General features: G+C 43.6%; 1 protein-coding gene across 5 annotated transcripts in view; it reads left to right on the top strand.

Annotated features, from left to right (window-relative positions):
* Smarca2 (SWI/SNF related BAF chromatin remodeling complex subunit ATPase 2) overlaps positions 1 to 24,203 on the top strand; it is a 171,059-nt gene that overhangs the window by 46,338 nt on the left and 100,518 nt on the right. For all 5 annotated transcript variants that reach the window (XM_021151584.3, XM_021151582.3, XM_029472470.2 and 2 more), the window contains 7 exons: positions 8 to 181; positions 2,754 to 2,924; positions 12,400 to 12,453; positions 17,087 to 17,217; positions 17,431 to 17,488; positions 19,437 to 19,537; positions 20,786 to 20,933. In XM_021151584.3, coding sequence (XP_021007243.1) covers positions 8 to 181; positions 2,754 to 2,924; positions 12,400 to 12,453; positions 17,087 to 17,217; positions 17,431 to 17,488; positions 19,437 to 19,537; positions 20,786 to 20,933 — 837 coding nt within the window. The remainder of the gene's footprint in view (positions 1 to 7; positions 182 to 2,753; positions 2,925 to 12,399; positions 12,454 to 17,086; positions 17,218 to 17,430; positions 17,489 to 19,436; positions 19,538 to 20,785; positions 20,934 to 24,203) is intronic.

The raw sequence follows: 24,203 nt of genomic DNA, 5'->3' as shown, positions 1-24,203 counted from the left end.
CCTTTAGGAATACCTGAACAGTATTTTGCAACATGCAAAAGATTTTAAGGAATATCACCGGTCTGTGGCTGGGAAGATCCAGAAGCTCTCCAAAGCAGTGGCGACTTGGCATGCTAACACAGAAAGGGAGCAGAAGAAGGAGACAGAGCGGATCGAGAAGGAGAGAATGCGGAGGCTGATGGTAAGGGGCCCCATATGAGATCGAGAAGATACCCTGCTTGCATCTTTCCCATTGAAAATGGGACACAAGGCATTAAGACCAGGAAGGGAAGCTGCTTTTGACAAACACATACATATGTATATACATATATATACATGTATATGTACATTTACATACATATATATTTATTCATTCACACACATATATATGATATTGAATGATGTCAGTGTCTGCTGCTTCATCAGTTGTGTGGATAGTCATATATATACACACACACACATACATATATATTATATCATCATTCACACACACACACACACACACATTCACAGATGTCTGAACCTCTGGAGGGAGGAGTAAGAATGTTTTGTCTTTTCTGTACAATACATCTAATGATCCATGGTTACACATAAGCACATAAGCATAGAAGTTTTGTACCCCAGGCTACCATCATTATCCACTTGCATAGCCTCTCATGGAAAGGTACATGCTGTGACTTGCAGGAGTTTGATGATCACATCTGGAAGAATGGCACATGCAGTCCATTGAACCAATCTGAAGATATGTTTTGGGATGGGTGGCTGTCTTAGTCAGGGTTTCTATTCCTGCACAAACATCATGACCAAGAAGCAAATTGGGGAGGAAAGGGTTTATTCAGCTTACACTTCCATACTGTTGTTCATCACCAAGGAAGTCAGGACTGCAACTCAAGCAGGTCAGGAGGCAGGAGCTGATGCAGAGGCCATGGAGGGATGTTCTCTACTGGCTTGCTTGCTCTGGCTTGCTCAGCCTGCTCTCTTATAGAACCCAAGACTACCAGCCCAGAAATGGTCCCACCCACAAGGGGCCTTTCCCCCTTGATCACTAATTGAGAAAATGCCTTACAGTTGGATCTCATGGAGGCATTTCCTCAACTGAAGCTCCTTTCTCTGTGATAACTCCAGCTGTGTCAAGTTGACACAAAACAAGCCAGTACAGTGGCTAAGATTTTTTTGAATGGCTAGATCACAAGGTCATGTCTTTGAATCCAAGATACATATTCATTCTCTCCCCTCCCCCAACTTGACATTCATAATTTTAATAATTGTGTAAATTTACTAAGTTACTCTTGAATGTTAAAACTGACTTTTAAGTTGATTTGAAAGGGTTTTGGGTGCCAGCTCTGTTGTCCCAAGGCATGCTTGGCACCATTCCTTTTGCACAGTTTGATTTTAGTGGATATACAGATGCAGAACAAGTGGGTTAATGTCACCAGCCTGAGTGTTGTGTTTTATTGACCATTTGTTTCTGGAATTGGACAAAGCAAGCCATGAAATTTAGAAAAACAACAAATCTGTACAGGTGCTAAGCTATCCAAAGCTCTGTGTGAAACAGAATTTCTGAGTGGGTAAGAATAAACCTCACTCATAAATACAGTTCTAGAAATCCTAAAGACACTCTCTTTCTTGTCAGGATCCTAGTTGATGTTTTATTTCATTAATTCAGGGGTTCCAGACAGTAACCACCATTTGAGGTATTCCAAAGTCTTACTATTTCCCATCCTTTTTTCCCATTTCTGTATTGGAGAATACTGTCAAGTCCTTTCCCTAGTGAGGGGGGACTCTTGTGCAGGAAACGGAGCAGTCAACAGGCAAATTTGTCTGATTCAGCTGAAGGAAAACTGTATTAGAACTCCGGCAACAGATTGGTTTGACACTAATGATTAGGCATTTGCAAATCATTAATTTTTGCAATTAAATGATGGAATATACAGATAATAGAGAAACTGAAGTTTTTTATCACTCTTTCTTCAAGTGAGATCAACCATATCCAAAAGCAATTAGAGTTATAATAGCATTTGAGTTCACGCTCATTCATGGTGCAGACAGCAGCTACACTGAGTGATGAAGCCGCTGTCGCTCCCGCACGTGCTGGACTGACACCCCACAGCTGAGTCTCCGAGTTCTTCTGGGATAGCGCAACCTCTTAGAGACTATTGGGTGTTCTCCTTTTATTCAGGCATCCTAGAAAAAACACTTTGGGATGTTCTCTCATTGGGACGTGTTTAAAAGATGTTGCTCTCTAGGCGGCTCAGAGGACATCACGAGTTTTCTCCCATTTGATCTCATGATATTGCTTAATGGGAGGTTGAGGTGGTAGTAATGGGGTTTGTTTTAGTACTCAAGAGTACCAGATTTCGGGAGCTAAGTGACCGTCATCTCCAGTCACGGAGGCTTGTGACTCAGTGCTGCAATTTTTGCGCTAATTCTGAACAGTTCAAAGAAGCACAGAATTAACGCAAAGTGCTTAGTTATGTCACACACCCAGTGGGGCTTAGCCATATCACACATACACAGTGGGGCTTAGTCGTATCAAACACACTAGTGGGTCTTTGTGCAATAATTGTGCTACAGACTTTAGAGTCACAGGCCCAAGGTGTTGCTCATCTATATTTGCCACATTGCAGGCGCCACTGGTAGGGGAGCTCTTGCAGCCTGGCTCATGGTCTGTTGTCCCCAGACACTACCATATTCAGGTTGTGGACAGAGAGAGGCATGTGAGGTGCAGCTGTGAGCATCGGTCATCATGCTGTTGTCCTCCTCTTCCCAATCAGGCTGAAGATGAAGAGGGCTACCGGAAGCTTATTGACCAAAAGAAAGACAGACGCCTCGCCTACCTATTGCAGCAGACCGATGAGTATGTCGCCAATCTGACCAACCTGGTTTGGGAGCACAAGCAGGCCCAAGCAGCCAAAGAGAAGAAGAAGAGGAGGAGGAGGAAGAAGGTGAGCTCCAAAGACTGGTTTTAGATGAATACTGTTCTCTGATAAAAAAGCCAGTTCTGACTAATGGGAGGGTGTCTATTGCTGTCTTTCGGTAGTCACCTAGATTAGCATGGTGTAAAAGTAGATGATGTATTAGAGATGAGGGTATAAAGAGATTATTGCAATGAGGTAGTGCATAGTCTGTATTTCTGCTGTTCAATGCATTGTGATATTTCAAGCCAAGTATGCACAGGCAGGAGGAGAAAAAGGAATACAGGCACAAATAAGCATCTATATAGGTTTCATGCCAGTGTGACAGGGACGACTGAGTTAAGAAAATGGAGTGAAAATTAAACAAGAAATGCAGTGTACCTACAGGAGCAAGCCAAGGAAAGGCAGACAAGAAATCCTTGGGATGCTCTGGACAGATATTTTAGTTTGTTTGGACAGATGAAAATGATGGACATTGTCATTCAGTTGTCCTGTCCTGGTGTCACACAGTAAGTTAAGCTTATTAATACAAGTTTTACCAGTTATAGAGGAAAAAAACAATCTTGTGTCAAATAAAGCCTACTTATCATAAGAAGTTGAAGGACAAAACGGAGCATCTCTGCCCTGCAGATACCATGTCTCCATTCAATAAGTTGCTGAACGTGGGACAGAAAAATCTGGATTTCCTTGGACTTTGGAATGTCCAGTCAGCACCCCACAGATAGAGGGTTCAGCGTCCTAAGTGAAAGATGTATTCTCTATGTTGACAATGCGCAGGCACTTTCCTGGTGCTGCACTCCAGGTGGCCTGACGACACGGCATTTAGGTTGCATGCGTGGCATAAGGGATCAAGAGGTAACTAAAGTATGCGGGAGAACCCAGGGAGGTCACGAGGGGACACTGTGACATTTGCCCAAGAAACCTGCGCATCTTTAGATTTTGGTCTCCTGAGACTTGGGTCTCCTGGAACCTTTGCCTGGTGGTGGATACTGAGGCACAGGCGGCTGCGTTTGTTTTCCTAAGCACGTCTGATTAGGCCAGGTACAAACATCCACAGAAAACATTCATTAGAACTGTGAAAATGGAGGGTTCGGAGCATTTAATCATCCACTCTCCGCACTGAATAATTGAATGGAATGGTTTTTTTTTTTTTTTTTTTTCAGAAAAAAAAATAATTAATTTCATGGCTTGCGAATTCTCATACCTGTTTTATAATTAAGAGGGAGGAATGTGTGATGGAGAAGGAGCCTTCTTGTACCTGATTTTCTTCATATGCGATAGCTCATCTTATTGTGAAGCTGGGGGAGGGATGACTCTGTGTTTGGATTTAGCCGTTTTTGTCGCTGAGGAGGATCTCATTTTCTTGTCAAGTGTAGCGTTATAGACCTCTCGGAACTCCAGCTCCCAACTCATGATTTTGAAGGAGAACTTTCAGAGCCGGCAAAAGGGCACACAGGCAAAGAGATACAGTGCCGGGGTGTTCCAGACGCAGACCCCCAATCCCAGGACAGTTCCAGTGTTCCCGGGTCTGGGGCTGTGTTCAGCAGAGGTTGTCACTGTTAGTGAGTGCGTTCAGCATTAGAGTTCCTTCTATCTCCTTGTGATTAAAAGCTAATGGCCCAGATTAGAGCTTCTAGTTTATAATTAATAGATTCCTGCTGTGGAATCAGATAGTCACGTCACCACAGGCAAAGAAAGCAGTGATGGCCTGTTGACAGTGATGCCTGCATCTTTGCTTTGCTCTGTGCAGAACAGGGCTCTGTTGCCATTTTTCTCAGGGTTCTGCTTGTTCTGTCAGACCTGCAGATGGGACGGTGTGCTCCTTGCACATAGTCCTCCTTTCTATTGCATGGGGCCATTTACCGGCACTTAGGAGCCTTGGGAGTGTGCTAGCGAAGAGAGAAGCGATACAGACGTTAATTAAACATGTACCTAAAGTAATAACTTTAGCTGTGGTGAATGATAAGGAAAACTGGAAGTCCAACAGGAGGTGAGACCCAGTAACCTGGCAGCAGAGAAATATCTTGATAGCAGAGCAGTAGTTGTCCACAGAGAGCTCTGAGCACCCTCCTGATGTCTGTTCCATGATTAATGTGAAGAATGCTTATTTCCAGCCAACTACGTGCATGCTCTTAGGACAGCCAGCACCCAATCCTCCTTGCCTTTAGTGAGACTAAGGAAGGAGATGGGACTTTGTTTCCTTTCTAAACCATCACTCCAAGGGAAGTGGGATGCATAAGTGGAAAGGAAAGAGGGAAGGGAAGGGAAGGGAAGGGAAGGGAAGGGAAGGGAAGGGAAGGGAAGGGAAGGGAAGGGAAGGGAAGGGAAGGGAAGGGAAGGGAAGGGAAGGGAAAGAATGAGAAGAGGCAGGTTCTTCCTCATCCTTCCTGGACTCTGTTTCTTTCACTGGGCTTTAAGACCACTCAGCATAAAGTAGCCAGTTCCAGATGTTTCTTTATTGAACTACCAAGGAAGGCGAAACATTTAAGAGCTGGTTATTTGACCCTTGGTGCTACCTGTAGTTCCCCGCTCCATCACTGGGAACGATTGAGAGTCACCTGTTCCAGCTTCTCTGAGGTGGAGGGAGTATCAGTACTTTATGCTGCAGACTGTGCCCGAGCCAGCATCTGCTCACTATAAGCTGCAGACTGTATGTTCCAAGTGTCTCCCCATTGTAAGCTGCAGACTGTGCACCCCCACCCGACAGTGTTTTCCCCATAGCCTCAGATAATACTGTCCCTGTTTACAGTCTTGAAAATGAAGGCATCAGTGCATTCCTTATTTCAAGTAAACCTTCATTACTCAGTGAAATAATAGCCCTGAGCTGGTTGCAGTAAAGATGTAGGCAAAGAAAGGAGAGCACCCCTGGCCTTGAGGCTTGATTGGATAAGGATTACTCTACTTTCAGTGTTAAACTAGTATAGAGTTGTTTGTTTTTTTTTTTCCTTCTATTCTTTCTATTTTAATCACCCGGCATAGCAGAGCCTTTGCTGTTCTTGGAGAATGTGTTGTTTAGTGTTGCTCGTGGATAGTAGGGTTGGTTCCTGTAACCTGTCTTGACCTTGTTAATTCAATTCTCTTCCCCATTTGGTGCATTTCTATGCAGTGCATCTTTATAAATTACTTCGAATCTTCTCATTCTCAGCCCGGTCTTTCTTCACTGGCCTTGAAATGGAAGAGGATAAAAAGTCAAACCTATGTCTGTACTTAAACAGGTCAGAGGAGAAATAAGTTTTAAATATTGAGCTAGTGTGTTAAGTGAAGGCAAGCCCTGTGTTTCAGGGTGAAGGCTGCCTTGAGCATTCAGTATGACCTTGATCTTTCTGTCCCACCAAGGTGTTCTCAGATGTCTACAAGTGGCTACAGAGTGGGGGAGGGGAAGGGGGCAGATAAAACTAACAAGCTTATACAAACAGGTTTGCACATAGGACTGTCCTTGTGGTGATAACATGCAGCCTTTAACAGTCAGAGCTGCATAAGAAAATATTTGCATACTAATTTGCCATCAGTCTCTTATAGGGTGTGTCATTAAAAGATGTATTATAGGTTGTTCTGTCCCTTATCCACTGATAGGGTTGGTTCTGGTTTGATCCCTGTTGCTGTGATGAACACCAAATACATGAGCAAATACAGCTTAGGGGAGGGAAGGATTCTTTCAGCTTACACATCCAGGTGACACTCCACGGTTGAAGGAAATTAGGGCAGACACTCTAAGCATGAGACTGGAGGCACAGACTGAGGAGGGACGCCTGTCCTCACATTCATTGGCTCACACTCAGCCAGCTTGCTTACATAGCCCAGTCCCACCCCTGCCTAGGGATGGCAGCTCCTGCAGTGGGCTAGGCCTTCCCACATCAGTCAAGAAAGTCTCTCACAGATAGTGGCCTCAGTCTGGTCTGCACAGTCCCTCAACTGAGACCCCCTCTTCCCAGCTAAGTTATGTCAAGTAGTCAGTCAAAGCTAAGCAGGACAAAGGGCTGGAAATACTTTCTGCCCTCCAGGTCTGATGTGAGGGTTACGTAGGAAATTTATCTAAAGCATTTGGAGTACTCACTGGCCCACAGTAATACTCGGTAAATGTTAGTTGCTACATCAAGCAATTTTGTGATAAATGGGTAGAAAGATGTTGAAATACTTGTGGTTTCTCCATCTGATTGTTTGATTTTGAAAACAAGGCTCGGGGGATGGCTCAGCAGGTTAAGGCCCTTGCCTCCAAGCGGGAAGACTGATCCAAGTTTGATATCCAGCATCCACATGGTGGAAGGAGAGAACTGGTTCCTGTAGATTGTCCTCTGACCTCCACATGTGTGCCGTGGCACACAGACACACACACTTTTTAAAGTCCATTTTTATCTTGATTGCGGATTTCCTAATGTTGGATACATTGATCATTTATTTCTTTTTCTGTTTATCTTCTTTTTTTAAAATAACAAGGTCACATGTGGTCCAGGCTGTCCTCGAGATAACCAGGAATGGTGTTGATTTTTAACTACTAAGTGCTAGGATTGCCAGCAGGGACCAGCAGGGCCAGCTATTTTTTTTTTTCCCCTAACTGAGGTTCGGTTGTGTGTAGGAGGAAATCTTCTAGGGCATTGGTAGGGTCTTTGGCTGTCAGGACGTGTAGAAAGGATGGGGGGATTTATTATTTTGGTAGCCCCTGCTCCCACAGAGGGGATTTTCAGCTTTCTGGTGATAATTTCTCCTGGTGCTTTAGGCGTGGTGTTTGCGAAAGCTGTGGCTAGGAGCTCTTGCCAGAGGCTCAGGGCGCTTAGTCTAGTTGTCTTGCTTCAACATCTAGAACTATTTGATGGCTAGCAAGAATGAAATATAAAGCCATCCCTCTAGCCTCTCAAGATGTTTACTGGTAGAAATGCATGGTTGGGTTTAGGCTTTTGATGTGTCTTGGAAACCCATGAGATTAATGGGCGTGCGCTTAGCCCATGCACAGCGCTGCCAGGCGGCACTTTCATGGCGGGCTTGGCTTATCTTGTTTTATTGTTTACAGATGGATGGAACATTAGACTTATGGTGTTTCTCATGCGAGATTTGGTCTTGTTTCTCCCTGGTCCCTGTTTTTCTCCTGCCATTCTTCTCCTTGCTTGGCTCCCCAACCCTCTTGTGTTTCTATGCAGTATATGTTTCTTTTACACTCTGTGTCTGTCCTCAGGGCCTTTTGTCCTTCTCTTTCCAACTATGTAGTTTCATGGTCTAGCCCAGCTCTCTCCCCTGTATTTACCCGGTCTTCATTCCTGTTAGAAGGAAGAATCTCAGTATGAGAGAAAATGTGGCAGTTTTCACCTTTCTGAGTCTGAGTGGCCTCAATATAATCTATTTTTAAAGCCTTTTTGTTCACTTTCCCTTCCCTCCCACCTACCTCCCATCCACTTTTATAAGTACAGCTCAAGGCTCTTATACATCGAAGGGAGAACTTTCCTGTCATGGTGTATTATTCAATACAGTGATTGGAAATGTGATTTTTAACCTTTTTAGATATTAAACACAACCGCCAAAAGCCAGCTGGTAGGATAAATAAAAATGCCATTGAAACGTTTGTTGTAAATTCAAGTTGCTCACTGCGTCTTCCGGTTATTTGATCTCTTCTGTTTTCCTAAAGAGTCCATGGTTTAGTGCAGCTTTTCCTTCCAAGGCTCCATAGGTATCAGAAAGCTGCTTACTCAGGTTTGCACACGTGGGTGTGAGGGCTGTCTGGAGAGCTGGGAGCACTCTGCCTCAGCAATTAGATTCATTTGATCAGTTCATCGTGGAAAATGGGGGAAACCAGTTTGAATCCAAGTCCTGTTTAGCTGGCTTTACCAGTTACTGGAGTCAAATGTTCAAATTGGCTTTCTCTGTAGGACAGGACCCAGGCAATGTTCAAATGCTTGCTAATTTGATATTCCTGGGCTTTTTTTTTTTTTTTTTTCTGTTTGAGCACCTGTCTCCATGCTCAGAGGCCCACTTAAATGACAGTAAAAATAAACCAAGTGGTTCCTAGAAGCTTCATTTCCAGAAAAGTAGAATGAGCCCTTAAGGTACCGACATGTTTAGCCATTGCTCCAGCACACCGTGGCAATACCTGCTGGGGGTTGAAAATGGGTCCTTTTATAATATAGGCTGTAAAATACTCGAAAAAAAGCTGTTTCTTTACAAAACAAGGCAGCCTCCATGTTGTAGTCTAAAGAGACTGCCCCACGGAAGTCTCTTTCCTTGATTTTTACTAACGTGGGATCTTTCTATTTCCCAAAGTCCTTCCTCTGGTTGCTCCATTGTTCGTTTTATAAGCCTTTGAATGGAAGATGCGCCATCTGCTTGCTCTCTGATCATTCTGAAGCAGAGAATTCCAGTTGACATTGGCCTTTGAAACTGTGGCCCCAGATCTGTTTGATTTTTAGTACTTTTTTTTTTTTGTGGTGAGTAATCTTTAGTTAGGAGTAGTTTGTATCACACACACATCCCCCTGCCATGAGCAGGTTTATTTAGCTTTCATCCCCACATAAGCATAGATAGGAGGAAGCCAGGACAGGGTTCCTTTGGCCTTGATTAATGAATGAACTTCAATGTATTAGCTTGATCTTTTGTTTCAATCAATGGGGTTAAGCGCAGGCACCAACTAGCAGTATTAGAGCATTTGGTGGTGGTTCCCTGACATAGACCACTGTGGGAGAATGGTTCTCAGGCAGTGGCTCTACGGTTACCTGTGTCACATACGCACCAAGCTATCTCACCTGGGGCCCAGAGACGTAAAAGTCACATCTCTTGAGTATCTAGAGAAAGGAGGGAAGGGGATTTTGGTTTTCTTTTCTGTGTTGACTTGAGTTTGGCGGGAGAACATGGATTTCTGAAAGGATGTCCACAGACACCAGAAGGCCAGGTCACAATGAAAGGGGCTGGTGGTTCTCTCTGTAGACTAGACTGCCACCTGGCTTTCACATCTTATAAGCATGTGGCAGAATTGGGTTCAAGGACAGGGTGGGTGTGACAGAGGTGGCAGAGGACCCTAGTTCATTGATGAATCCTATGTGTGGGTGTTCTTAACCATTTTATAACTTGAGAAATATTTTTGGCTTCCAGTTGCAATAATGATAGCAATAATAGTAATAAAAATAATGAACAGTGATAACAACAATAATATGAATTATTCAGTTAGTGGATCCTAAGTAAAATGCATTGTTCACAATGATGCTTTGTTTATTTGTCTGCTAAATGCTCATTTGGTGATTCCTAAGTGCTGGGCACCCTGTAGGCGTGAACCCTCCTTGAACACATAGAAGCCTCTGGCCTTGTAGCTTTAGGAGGCAGTTTTCAGATAGTGCCATAGCCTGTCTTAATTACAAGCTTAACAATAGCTCCTGACCTACTACCATTTGTGGTCCTGAGCTATGGAAGTATCTTTTTGTCATGTGCCATGTGAATTCAGGATTGAGCAGGTTGAAACAGTGACCCAGTTCTACAGTGGAAACCGAGGTAAGAAGAAGCTGATTTGCTCTGGGTGGCACAGCTAAGGTCTCGTTGTGCAGTCAGAGATGTGATTCACATGCAACGTGTCTAGTCCCAGAACCAAGTGAGTAGATGGACTGACAATAGTACTTTGCATCTTGGCGTCTAATGATATTTTCAAAAAAGAGTTTAGGGGACTTTAAGTAATCAAAGGTTCTGATGATGAGGCAGGTTTTAGACAATGCTTTGGCTTACTCATAGTATATTCATAAGAGAATATTCTTGTGGAGTAGTTTAGATTCTATTAATTTATGGTGCTTCAAGCTTTTTAATGTGCTATTCATTGAAATGGTGATCCAGTTCCACTTGCTAGCTATTTCAAATTGGCTTTTTCATTGTCTCATTTGATTCTCTTTGTTAGCCAAATCTGTAGCTTATTTCTGGTTTGTATGAAAAGAATGGTGGGATTAATTGACTTTCTCTCATTAATTAAAACCATCTCTGGAGTATAGTGCTTGAGAATTCCAAAAATGGAACCTTCAGTGACTGGTAGCTGGCCAGTTTCTTCTCTGAACACAAGGTTTCTGTCATCGTTGGAGCATCTCCCCATGCTAGGTGGGGAGCCCATGGGTGTGATTTCATGTATCAGCCCTCTGGGCCAGGACATGCAATACACAAAGTACAAGTCTTGGGCAGGTCTAAGTGTAGGCGCCTTTATTTCCCCAATCTTCGGTACAAACTCTGTTGTTTAGACTTCATCACCCCTGTCTGTCTATGTCTATGTCTCTTCTGGATCTGTCTGTCTGCCTGCCTGTCTTGTCTACCTCCCTCCTTCCTTCCCTTCCTCTGCGTGTGTGTGTGTGTGCGCGCGCGCGCGCGCGTGCATGCACATGTGAGAGGGTCGCAGAAAGTGTATTTCGCTAGGAAATTATAAAATACATAGAAAAGAACTTTAAAAGGTCATACATTTATGGGGCTTCTTCAGCTAGACTTTAAACATTCAGTAGTTTCAGTATGGTTGCTTTGTTAAGAGAATAATTAGTTTCATAGAAGATAAAAGTATTAATAGAATGAATGTCTTAAGAAAAAGGAGAGTTAATATTGATTCCGTATTATTGTCTATATTTTTCAATTAACTAAAATAAAACATCTTAGGATAGAAAGCTTTTCTTCCTAAATGTCTTTGTACCATAAGTGACTGCAGCTTTTCTCCCCCGTGTTTTATTGCATGGAGATAGTATGGCTTTTAGTAATGATTTCAAAATAGAGATTCTGTATATAGAAAATATGTTACCTGTTAGCCGGGTGTTGTAAATAAATGAAAGACATTTTGACTATTTTGTATATATTACAGATGGACTCAGGTCTGTATAATGTGGCGTCATCCTAGTCTCTCATTTCCTTGTCTTTGAGGCACAGAGAATCTAATGGGCAAAGGCACTGTAATATTTAAACAGTAGTAGGTGATGGAGTTTTTCATGAGCGCGCAGTAGATACACATCAATTTCCCCACATACACACCATGGAAATACTATATATTATGAAAGCCAATTAGGTAGAATAGAAAGCACCCAGGGAACTCACACAATTTTGTTTGGTTTTGTTTTGTGTTTTTATGACTGAGGAGCGGTTCAGCGCATTCAGTTGATGGACGTTTTTAGAAGGCTGCTCTTCATTGCCGATGAAAACTAGCTTAGGGAATAGGAAAGTCAAACTAATTATGTCAGGATTTGTCTTCAGTGCAAACATGAGAAAATGTTTCTGATTCTGCCTTCTGTCTTGATGGCGCCCATGTCTTAAGCTCCGTGGGTCTCTAGCGATGCAATCCACACAGATCTCTAGTGTGCGGGCCTCGAATCACATCTGGCTTTGAGTGACTCTCTACAAGCTGCTAATGCCATGCATGTTTTATCGCAGCAAAGAGAAACAAAGATGAAAGATGTTAGCACTTGCACTGTCTGTGAGGACAACACATAGCAATTGAAAATTACGCATGGGAGTTGCCATGAATTAATTCCTGTCCTGTATTTTTGATGTGTACTTAACACTTGACTTTGTTGTTTTGCAGAAGGCTGAAGAGAATGCAGAGGGAGGGGAGCCTGCCCTGGGACCAGATGGAGAGGTAAGGGCCATGCCAGTCATCCCCTGTGCGCTGTTCTTTGTGTACACTAATTTTACTTTCTCTGAGCCACTTGTTTGTTTGTTTGTTATAAAAAAAGTTCTATTCTCAGGTATGTATGTGCGTCTCTGCCTGTATAGCCACTTGCACATTTATGTGTATGCCCACAGAAGCCGGAAGAGGGTGACTGTTCCCTGGAGCTGGAGTTATAGGCCATTGTGAACCTCTGGATGTGGCTGGTTGGAACCAAACTTGGGTCTTTTGCAAGAGCAGCAAGTGTTCTCTGTCCAGCTATCTCTCCAGCCCCTTAGATGATCCGTTTTAAAGTAAAAAAAACCAGTTACATTGGTAGGGCTATGGCACAGTGGGGCGAACTCTCAATGTGCAATTGTGAGGCCAAGTTAGGACCTGCAGAACCCATGTGAAGCTGCCCATGGTAGCTGTCTGTAGCCCCAGTGTTTGTACAGTGACTGCAGGCAAAGGCAGGGCGACCGCTAGAAGCTTGAGGACAAGATATCCTGAAACTCTTAGTGACAAACTATTGCATGAAATATTAAAAAGACCAGCAAATTCCTGCGCTAAGCTGGACCCTGGCAGGCTCCACGGCTCCAGCATGGTGTTCTCTTCTCGGCAGACTCTCTGGCCCAGAGCTCCTGAGAAGTCTCCACCTGACTAAGTTTCCTTGGTGGGCTGTTGCCACGCCAGCCCCATGTGATGACCGCCCACCTAGTGGTTAGCTGTCACAATTCCCAGTAACCCGGTAAAATCAAAACTCTAGAAGTTTATAATTAAACGGTCAGATTTACATATTAATTAATTCTCAATTTACAAAATGCCCACACAATAATTTCAGAGCCAGTTGATAATGATATAAGCTGCTCACCTAGATTAGGTAAGTTAACCCAATTATTCTATCCCTAAATGATATTATAGCTACCTGTGGCTCCTTAAGGCCACCCAGAATCTGAATTGTCCTGCTCATCCTCCATCTTCCTCCTCCTCCTCCTCTCTTGTGTCACTGCTCCCTGCCTCTACAACTCTTAGCTCCACCTCCCTTTTCCCTCTCCAATCACAGGTTTCTTGTTATCTTAATATTTAAATTAATTGGACAGGGAAAATTTTGTTACAACAAACAACATGAAACCTTTCTCCCAAACCAGGTGAAAGGCAAGGTCTGACAAGAGTGTCTTCTGTCCTCCACACACATGCCTGTACACACACACATGAATGAGCGTATGTGAACACACACACATGCACATGATGATGGGGTTAAGATATTACAAACATCTTCCTTCAAAGCACAGTAGAAATTTAGAATAACACTGTCTCAAGATTATTGATCAGCTGATAGAATTTCTTATAAATCATGCTGTATACAGATAAACATAGATCTTTTGTAGAAGGTGTAAGAGGCTAAAGTGATTCTGTGATTTCATTTGGCAAGTAAATAATACAGAAGCATGAAATACAGCTTATTGTTCTCTTTAGCTAATTACTGATTTGAAATTGGAAAAATACATAAACCAGAAAGTATACATATTCTGGATTTTCTTGAGGTATTTCTGTGGGCTTATAATATAGACTATACATAGAGCTACACAGATATTGTCCTTAATTATATATCCTAGGACTTCTGATATTATCCTGAGTTCTGAGGAAGCATTATTTATTTATTGGATTTTTTTCCCTGAAAAACCGAAGGATCTGTCCAGTTATAAAATGAAGAGATGCAGAGTCAGAGAGTTTGTTTTAAATGACTTTCACATGTGATGGGGGGGTTGCACGTTTCCTTCTAGAATCACTAGGCACATGAGGACCTGTGGCCAGATGCAGAAACCTCTTGAAAATAGATGTTGGCTAACCACTCTAAGCCATTGCAAGGAAAGAAAAGATCAGGATAAATATTGATATGTAAGAAATTGTAGACAGTTCATTACCGGGTAGAGTGCTGTGTTGGAACACTTAGAAGCAGCAATGGCTTTCCACACCCCAGCCTTCTCTCAGAAGGTGGCCCCCCAGGGTAACTGAATGCCTTCTAGTTCTCTCATCTTTTATCTTGTGTGGAAATTAGCTCCTGATCTGGGACCTCTGACATACATGTCATTTTAATCTTTAATGTAAATAAATGTGAGTTCTGTTTGCTGAAGTTTGAGAAGTGGGCATCTCGCTCAGTTTGTTTGGAAATAATGTTCTTATTTCTCTTCTGGGCTCATTCTGTGCTTTTGCCAGAGTTCTAATTCCACCCACAGTGATTTCCAGTTTTCTCCGAGGTGCGACATTAGCAATAAAACAGGCTGTATGATAATAGCCCACGATAACAAGATACGGGTTTTTGTTTGTTTTTTTTTTTTTTTGCCACGGAAATGGTAGCAAGTGTTAGATCCCCCTTTTCTCTCGGGAGTGTGTGGATGACCTTTTACATTAACGAGGAAGAATCCTGTGGCCATGCAAAGTGTTGCTGCTCAGAGTGATTGCTTTAGCGCACATAGGAGCAAGTAAAACTGACAGGCTGGGGCAAGCCTTTTCTGTTAAAGTTCTTTGTGAATAGTCGCTAATATTGGCTCTGATGTTGATGGTACTTGGTTGAGAGAGCAGGAGCAAAGAACTGTAGGGGCTTTGGGTTTTTGGGGAGGATGTTATTTTCTCCAAGATATTGATAGTAACATCAACACACTGTTTTTCCTTATCATTTTTGGGGGGGCTTAATTGGAATAAATTATATGGGAATCTTAATTGCGCCAATAGAGCTGCATGTATTTATTTGACCACAAAACTAATTAAGAGTAATTTAGGGCAAGTTCTTTGAAATAATGAATTGCCTAAACAGTCCATTTTCCTACTCTTCAGGAAGTAGAGAGCAGAATGCACACACAAATGAAGTGTTTCCAAATGACTTACCCAGGGCCCTGCTCCTAGAAGTCGGTCACCTTACAATTAGTAGCATCCATTTGCATAGAGTTGCTTCATTTCCAACCTCACCGAGAGACCCTGTTCTCTGGGGCACATTATCTACAACCTCTGCAGTTTCACATACTCTTAATTTTCTTTACAAAGTTTTTTTTCCCCCTCTTTTTGGTAGAGTCTAAAAATAAACTTCATGTTCGTCTTGGTCAATTCTTCAGGTTTCAAATAAGCAGAATTTTGTTTGTTTGTTTGTTATCATACACATAGCTCCAATGGTTGAAGTAGACTCAATTCTGGTGGGTTAGCTTCAAATAAAATACATTGTAGTAGGTGACATAGGCTATGTTTTGTTGTTCTATCCAAAACCACAGCTTGCAAGAATTGTTACCTGGGGAGTGTTAGGTAAAGGATTGGGGAACTATTAGTTTTAAATGACCCGAATCAGGTCTGTTTGCCTGAAGTAAGAACAGAATTTATTACAAGGCACGTGTCCTCATCCAAAATGCTTGCAGCTAGAAGTGTTTCAGTGTGGGTTTGGACTCAGACATTGGAGTGAATAGATATACATATTATTTATATATATGTGTGTGTGTATTATATATATATATATATATATATATATATATATATATATATATATATATATGTGTGTGTGTGTGTGTATTATATATATATATATATATATATGTGTGTGTATATATACACATATACATATATATATACACATACATATATAAATATGTATGATCTCTCTCTCTATATATATATATATGTGTGTGTGTGTGTGTGTGTGTGTGTGTGTAATAACTTGGAGATAGGACCTAGATCTAAGTATACACTCTATTTATGCTTCATACACATCTTCATGGTTTTTTTCACATAGGATTTAATGCATAGTCTGAGGGTGACTTTATGCATTATTTTAGTATGCTTGTATTTGGACTAACTATGGATGGTTCTTCCCATTGGCCAGTTATAGAGTTCTCCACTTGTTCCATCATGTTCATGGACAGAAAGTTTCAAATTTTACACTTTTGGGCTAGGAATGTTCAGTGCATAACAGGATAAAGGGTACCTGGAGAACCTGTCCTAGGGCTCCAAGCTAATTCTATGTCATCCCATCCAGCTGGTCCAGTAAAGCCATGGCTGCTATTTGGAGAAGGCAGGCACTTGTCATAGCCCAGTGTCACTCCACTTGCATTGCTGCCAACGTGATTTGGCTGTCTGTTAGGATACCTGCGTCCCAGATTCCTTGATCTTCTCTGTCTTCTAACTCAGAGCCTTGGCAAGTACACCCAGCCAGTTTAGAAACGCCAACGCCTTACACTTGTACCTTAGGTGCCAGGGAGGCCTATTGAGTTTTTTTTTTTTTTTGTTGGGGATCAAATTCAGAACCTTGTACACGGTAGCCAAGTGCTGTACGATTGAGCCCCAGCTCCAGTTTTTAAAGACAGTCTCAATGTGTAGCCTAGGCTAGCCTTTAACTTATGACCTCTCTCCCTCAGTGTCCAGGGTGCTAGTGTTCCCCACATGTGCCATCATGTGTACTTTGGATTCTTTAATGGGAGGTGATCTTTCCCCTACTCACAAAGACATATTAGATCCTGAAAAGAAAAAATGCAGAAAACAGTTGAGTTACTGGGCAACCAGAAAGCCTGAAAAATACCCAGTGTAGAACTGAGAGAGCCTCCTACGACCCAAGGCTGACTTGATTTCTCTTTGCTCTTTCTAGCCAATAGATGAAAGCAGCCAGATGAGTGACCTGCCTGTCAAAGTGACACACACAGAAACTGGCAAGGTCCTCTTTGGACCAGAAGCACCCAAAGCAAGTCAGCTGGATGCCTGGCTGGAGATGAATCCTGGGTATGGTGTTAAAACAGTTGCTGGGACTCTTGGAGCTCCTTTGACTAGGGGTGGGGGTGGCATTCCTTTTAAAATCCCCAAACAAAAGCAGGGAGCCTTTGCTGAGATGGGGAAGCTTCCTGTGTGCATTTGTCATTTGCAAGTAGGCTATTGCAGTTAAGTCATATATGCCTTAAGATCAGCCCCCTCGTCTCCGCTCCTCCTTTTCCCCAGTTACGAAGTTGCACCCAGATCCGACAGTGAAGAGAGTGAATCGGACTATGAGGAGGAGGTATGTGGACATGTGTCACTTTGTGGGGTTCAGTGTTAACAGAAGCAGACGCTTCTCCTCGTGACACCTCCTGCCCGTGGCTTTTGGGTTTGTTCTCAGGTAATGACTGGGGCTAAGCATGTGGGTAGTCTCTGAAGTTCTGTGCCTTGCAACCTCACTACCATCTCGGGGGGTTCCTGGCTGGTGAGAAATGTTGACAAATCCTAAGTTCATTTGGAACCAAGAAGAGAGAAGCTATCGTTAGATTAGAGGAGGCCTTTGGGTGAGAACTTTGAAGATGGCTTGCTTTGGGAGAGACGCTGTCCTATCCCCAAGTGGTCTGTAGCGAGAGCTAACTGCCCAAGAACTTGTGTACCCTTCTAAGCCATGGCGTCCATTAGAAGTTATGTATCAGGGACCTGCGCTAGAAAGGGCAACATGGGCAAGCCTTAAGACTCACTGACTGCCTGGATGTCTCTTTAAACATGACTCCTAGATTTGAATTCTTGGATATGCTGGTTACTGGAAGGAAAGCATATTTCGCTTTTTCTTGGGAGGAATAAGTAATACGTTTAAATCCTAAAATGAGAATCTTGCGTACTTCCACTAGGGATTAAGAAATGATAAAGGTATTTGTTAGGTTAATTATGAAATGATTGATTAGTACAAATAAAAAGATTAAGTGATGTTTATATCCTTTGCTTGAGTCTGGCTTGTACAGTCATTAAGTCTGGTTTGGGTCAGAACACAGGGCCCGAGTGCAGCATGGCCCCAGATGGATGTCAAACAGCTGATGACACAGCCTTGCCTAATAACTGATGGGGATTTTAAGGCAATGGTCATTTTCCTTCTGGATTTTTGGATCTTCGCTTTCTAAATTAATATACCGTGAACATTTACTGCTTTGAGAAAACAATAAAATTTTCATTTAGAAAAACATAACCATTAAAAAGCAAATACTTTGTGGCATGCTAGTATCTCCCCGCTCCGCTCTCTCACACTTGCTTGCTTGAGTGAACAGGTCCATAAATGATCTGTTACAAGATTTTTTTTTTTTCTGAAGAAGAGCCTGGGAGTGTAAGGATAAGATAAAGTGGGTGGTTTAGGTAGCCTGTGCCACCCAGATGTTGACAACTGCAGACATCTCCTGACAGCCGGTAAGAGATGCCCTCTGACCGAGTGACAGGAGCCCCAGGCCACCAGTGAGTGACCTGTAGCTCCACACTTCTAGGAGGTACTTCCTAATGACCTGATGTCAGTGCCTTGGTGTCACCATTGATACTGTGTCACATGTGTCCTTTCTTTAGTCAATAGTTAGGAAACACATATTCACCTTGAGATGGTTTCGAACATCAGGTTAGTTGTGGACAGGAGGAGTATTTTGGGACACTTGCTAGAGGTAGGGAGGTAATCTCCTGTGCCAGGGTAATGATGCCTTTCTTCTGAACACTCAGAAATGCGTGATGAGAATCACCAGCCTCAGGAAACAGTGTGCTCACCAGTTCAGATCCTCTGCTATGCACGGGGACCACAGAGGCCCTCAGCATCACCAGAAAGAACATTCTCAGGAGGATGCTAAGCCTCTAGCATCTGCTTTTGGAGAGAGGAATATAGGATTCTAAAAGAGCAGATATGGTCTGTATATCTGCTTGGAATGACCAAATAATTATGTCTTTCTGGTATGATTTTCACACACTTACTCTTGGGAGTGTAGGTCTTGGGGACCCCTGGAACATTTCTCTCTCTCTCTCTCTCTCTCTCTCTCTCTCTCTCTCTCTCTCTCTCTCTCTCTCTGGTGAAATGCTGAATCATTTGGTTTAAGCAGATGTTAAATATGCTTCCTCCCTTAATTGGATTTACTTGCTTCATTTGTGAAGCAAAATACTATTTAATCTCTTTATAAAAAGTGCTAATCATAGAACTTGCTCGTTAAAGTACGTGCCTGGCTGTATTTCTGTTCTTCCTCCAGGATGAAGAAGAAGAGTCCAGTAGGCAGGAAACCGAGGAGAAGATACTGCTGGATCCTAACAGTGAAGAAGTTTCCGAAAAGGATGCCAAGCAGATCATTGAGTATGTGGGCCTCGGAGCTTATATGACAAGGGCAGTCAGTGTTTGAGGTTCATGTAGTGGGGGTTTTCTGTCTGCAAATGCTGCTCAAAAGACAGGAGCAGACTTCGTAGTCACACCCCAATTGGGAATGTTCTCTCAGCTCCTTACAGTTAACTTCTGAGTTCTGGACCCCTCTGGCCAAGGGCATTGGATTGCTCATCTCCCTGCCTCCCTCCCTTCCCCCCTCCCTTGACTGGAGAATCCTATTTCCTGCTCAGGTTCTTTTCTAGATTTTGCACCCACCATTCCTGCCTCTATTCTAGATTAGATTGATCAAACTTACTTAATGGGTGTGTGTGTGTGTGTGTGTGTGTGTGTGTGTGTGTGAGAGAGAGAGAGAGAGAGAGAGCCTTCCCTGCTTCCCTCAAAGCCATCAGCATACCCAGAAGCCCAAGTGTGAATCCCCGTTCCTGTGTCATCCTGGCTCCCATAGCGTTATCGGCTGCCCACTCTGCCCAGGTCCAAACTTTTAGCCTCAGCTCACCCTGTCTGGGGGCCAGGGGCCATTCTTGTCCCGTTTCAGCTGACTCTCCACCTGCGGTCCACACACCACGTTGCTCGGGTGACTGTTATACAAGTGTTGTTCTGAAGTAGCGGACAGAAGAGAACACTCACAAGATGAGGCTTTCCAGAAAGGAGGGGAGACTGTAGTATGTTTTTCCCTTCCCAGGTTGTGTGTCCCATGTTAGGAGCCTTTGTTTTCCAGCTCAGCACTGGTTTTTCAGTGAGGACTTTAAGACAGTGCAGTGACCCTTCCATATGCCTTGGGTAAAGGCCCCGTAAGGCGTGGTGGAAGGAAGACCCCCCCCTTATGATCCCCTTCCCCTCTAATGTGCTCTTGAATCCTCTCTTACATGTCACCCAAGCTTTTGTAGTGTCCTGTGGATGAGATCTGCATTGCATCCAAAGAACCCAGGATAGCTTCCTTAGCCCAGTGCTCATCTACAGCTGTGCTGGTCAGACCCCTGATGGGCTTTGACCTTTTATGACCTTCAGAGAAACATGTCTGAGACCCAGCTTCCTCCCATGCATAATGTGACGCTGATGAAGTACTGCTGACCCTGTTCAGTTTTTGTGACGTTTACAGAGACTAATCTTAACTGCAGGGCAGGCAATTCCTACAGCAGCAGTTTGAGGCTTGGGTCATTTCAGATACAGTAGCACACAGACTCAAATCTCTCTGTGGACTTTCCACTTTGTCTTCTTCAGGACTGCGAAGCAGGATGTGGACGACGAATACAGCATGCAGTACAGTGCCAGAGGCTCCCAGTCCTACTACACGGTGGCTCACGCTATCTCTGAGAGGGTGGAGAAGCAATCTGCCCTCCTCATTAATGGCACCCTAAAGCATTACCAGGTAACTGGTGCGTTTGTGTTTCGGTAGCAAGCCTTAGCCTTGCGTATACACCGTCCCGAAGCGTTTGCGCCCCACTTGAGAAGCCTTAGTCAACCTAGGAGATGAAGATGGGGGATGCATTCCAGGTTAAGTGCCTTCAGTTATCTAGAGTGCCCTCCCCGTAGGGGTGTAGCGTGGGGGTAGGCTTCCTTCAGAGAGTTGTGCTCCCTACACTGGGTTTGCTGTTGTCATCCTGGAATGGATTTTGTAAGAAATGCTGGCTTAACGTTTGGACCAGTTTTACTGCGGTTCTCTGCAAAAAGGAAAAAATCAGCTCCATCCCATTAGGCTGGGGATCTGAAGCAAGCGAGGCGTTAGCTCAGCTATAGCTGCGACAGCAGGTGCACTCATACCTTTTATTAAAGGTATGATAAAGTTGTTGGCACCTGTGCCTTGGCTAAAACCTAGGGACTGTAATAAATGTAGCAGGTGCTTCCTGTGATGTGTTTAATTTGAGGGCATCTCCTGACTTCTAGTTCCAACGCTTCTGCCAAGTTACCTGGAGTGTGCCCCTTGGAGCATTTGTTGCACGAATTACTCTTGAAACTGAATTAAAAAATGAAATTAAAATAATAATTAAAATTTAAAACTAAATTAAAAGCTAAAGTAAAAGGATAAGGTTTTGTGGTCACATAAATGTAGGTGATCCCATTTATTAGCACGAAATCATGACTGGTAAAGGTGAGTAGAAGTCCTTGGTGCCCATAATAGGCTGACCCTGGACCATCCCAGGCCACCTGGGTGATCAACTTGGCCGTGACTCCCCTCTGTCCATCCATAGTCCCTACATGCTTATTGAAGACTCCATCGTACCCATCAGTCTCCTGCAGAAAAGTAGCTTAAACACAGCTGGATTCCACAGTTCTCAAACATCTCTCTACTAATGCCTGGATCATGTTTACATGATTGCTTACTAGTAGCCTATAAAAACGGTGCTATCTAGACTGCATTTAGTGAGGTGCGTGCTTGTGACCAGTCATCTCAGAGCTCCTGGGGTTAGCCACTGCTGCCCATGGTGGCTTGGGCCCCATCTGTACTGAGAGCCACGTGGGAAGAGTGACTAGCAATACCTGAGAAGGATCACTAAAACCATTTGGACAGACTCGGGGCTTGTCTTGGGGAAGTCTTAGGGTTTGCCTGGAGCTCCTAGAACGTACTTTGAAGATCACTGTCCTGGTAAGGCCATGTCCCCCTTCAAGAGGTCAGAGTATTATTTTTAATCTCATTTGCCCTACTTGATACCTTGACACTTCAGTGTGTTCTCTGCTATATCTGACATGGGAGATCCATTTCTGAGTTGTTGTTATTATGGTTTTTGTTTGGTCCTTTGTTTTTGAAAAGACAGGGTTTCTCTGTGTAGCCTTGGATGTCCTAGAACTCACTCTGTAGATCAGGCTGGCCTTGAAATCAGAGAGATCTGTCTGCCTCTGCCTCCCTAGTACTTGGATTAAAGGTGTGTGCCACAACCACCCAACTTTTTCTGATTTATTTATCAATTAAAAATCAACAGCAACAACAAACTCTTACTACTTTACACATTGTGTATGTGTGTGTGTGTGTGTGTGTGTGTGAGATGTCGTGCTCAGGAGGTCAGAAGGTAAGCTGCAGTAACAGTTGGTTGTCTCCTCATGTCATGTGTGCCCCAGGGATTGAACTCAGCCTTGGCAGCAAGCCCCCACTAATGGCCCTCATAAAGAACTTTAGATGCCACCCTGGTTTCCTCCTGCCATTCATTCTGCCTACACCTTTGTAAGCGTTCTCCGTTGCTCCATTCTCAAATCCAGCTCCTCCTACTTGAGAATTCCTGTGCCCGTCCCACTCCTCGGTGGGCTCCATCCACCTCTCTGTATGACGTGCACCCTGTCCTGGACTTTCAACACAAAAGGCCCCCTATCTGCAGTCTGAGCATCCTTATCTGTTGTGTGGGTTCTGTTTCTCTTAAAAGCTCATAGGTGGTCACAGTAAACTTTGTGATGGCTTCTTGACAAATTTAATCTTGGCAGCACTGGTACAGCCTTCCGGCTGCCTCCTGGAGACTTTGATTCAAGTCTCTTTCCGCAGTTCCACAGTGCAGAAAAGCCCAAGTCTCCTTCCACACATGTTGTGGGTTTCTAGACTACTCCCCTTCCGCTGGTTCTGCTTTTTATTTTATCTGGGATCCGTCTGACTGCCTTTCTGTCTGTCTGTCTGTCTGTCTGTGTCTGCCTTTCCTCTGTCTCTTTTAAACTCGGTATTTACATTGAGCCTACAGAGTCATGGGGTACAGTGTGGCATTTTTGTGCGCACATTGCTTTTTGTTTTGTTTTTAAGACAGGTTCTCCTATAGTCCAGGTGGGACAGAACCTACTGCTTGTTCAAGGATAGCCCTGTGAACTCTGATTCTCCAGCCTCCAACTCTCAAGTGCTGGGTTGTGCCTTGGTCATCACCCAGCCTCATACTTGGTTTTGGTTGATTCTCATCCCTGTTTTGGTCTACTTACTCTTTTTCTCTCAGGGCTTATCCGTTTCTCTCCTTATCTTCTTTGTGTTGCTGTTCTGCAAAAACCTTTAAGATACGGAGTTGTTGCACAAGTTCCCCACCCCCACCCCCAATTTGGCTTGTGAAATTTAGGTGATCCCAGTATTTTCCTAAGGAAATGTAGCCAGTACACGGTTACCCGCATTCTCTGAACTGGGCTACTTTGGGGTACATGAGTGTTCAGCACTTCCTCTTCACCTGGCTTCTGAAGGGGTTGCCTTGTCTACCTTGGTGTCCAACTGCAATAGTTCCTCGAATGATCCTTTACAAAGACGAGCTGTTTAATGAATATTCCAAGTACAAGATCACAACATGTCCTAAATGTAACTGACTTAGTGAATTAACTTGATTGTAACACTGTGTATCTTAATATGTGTGTGTGTGTGTGTGTGTGTGTGTGTGTGTGTGTGTGTATCACATATAATGGATGCTGTCATTCAGGCCCAGCATTGCATCATGGTAGTGCCATTAGTCTGCCTATTCACCTCGCCTTTCTTTTGTGCCTAATTGGGAATCATGAGCTGAGACTGGACTGTACTTCCCATGCTCTGAAAACATGTAGTACACCTTCCAGGCTGCCAGCTTCAGGGAGCTGCCTTCCGAATGTGCCCACAGTGCAGAGTTGCTGCGTGCTGCCTGCCTGGGGACTTTCTTTGCCAGGAAAAGAAATAAATGTCCTTCTGGAGCCCAGCAGAATGGCCCTGGTTCCCTGG

Source organism: Mus caroli, unplaced genomic scaffold, assembly GCF_978045245.1.
Source record: "Mus caroli unplaced genomic scaffold, Mus_caroli_1 scaffold_20, whole genome shotgun sequence".
Lineage (NCBI taxonomy): Eukaryota > Metazoa > Chordata > Mammalia > Rodentia > Muridae > Mus > Mus caroli.
This window is presented reverse-complemented; position numbering and strand designations above follow the sequence as displayed.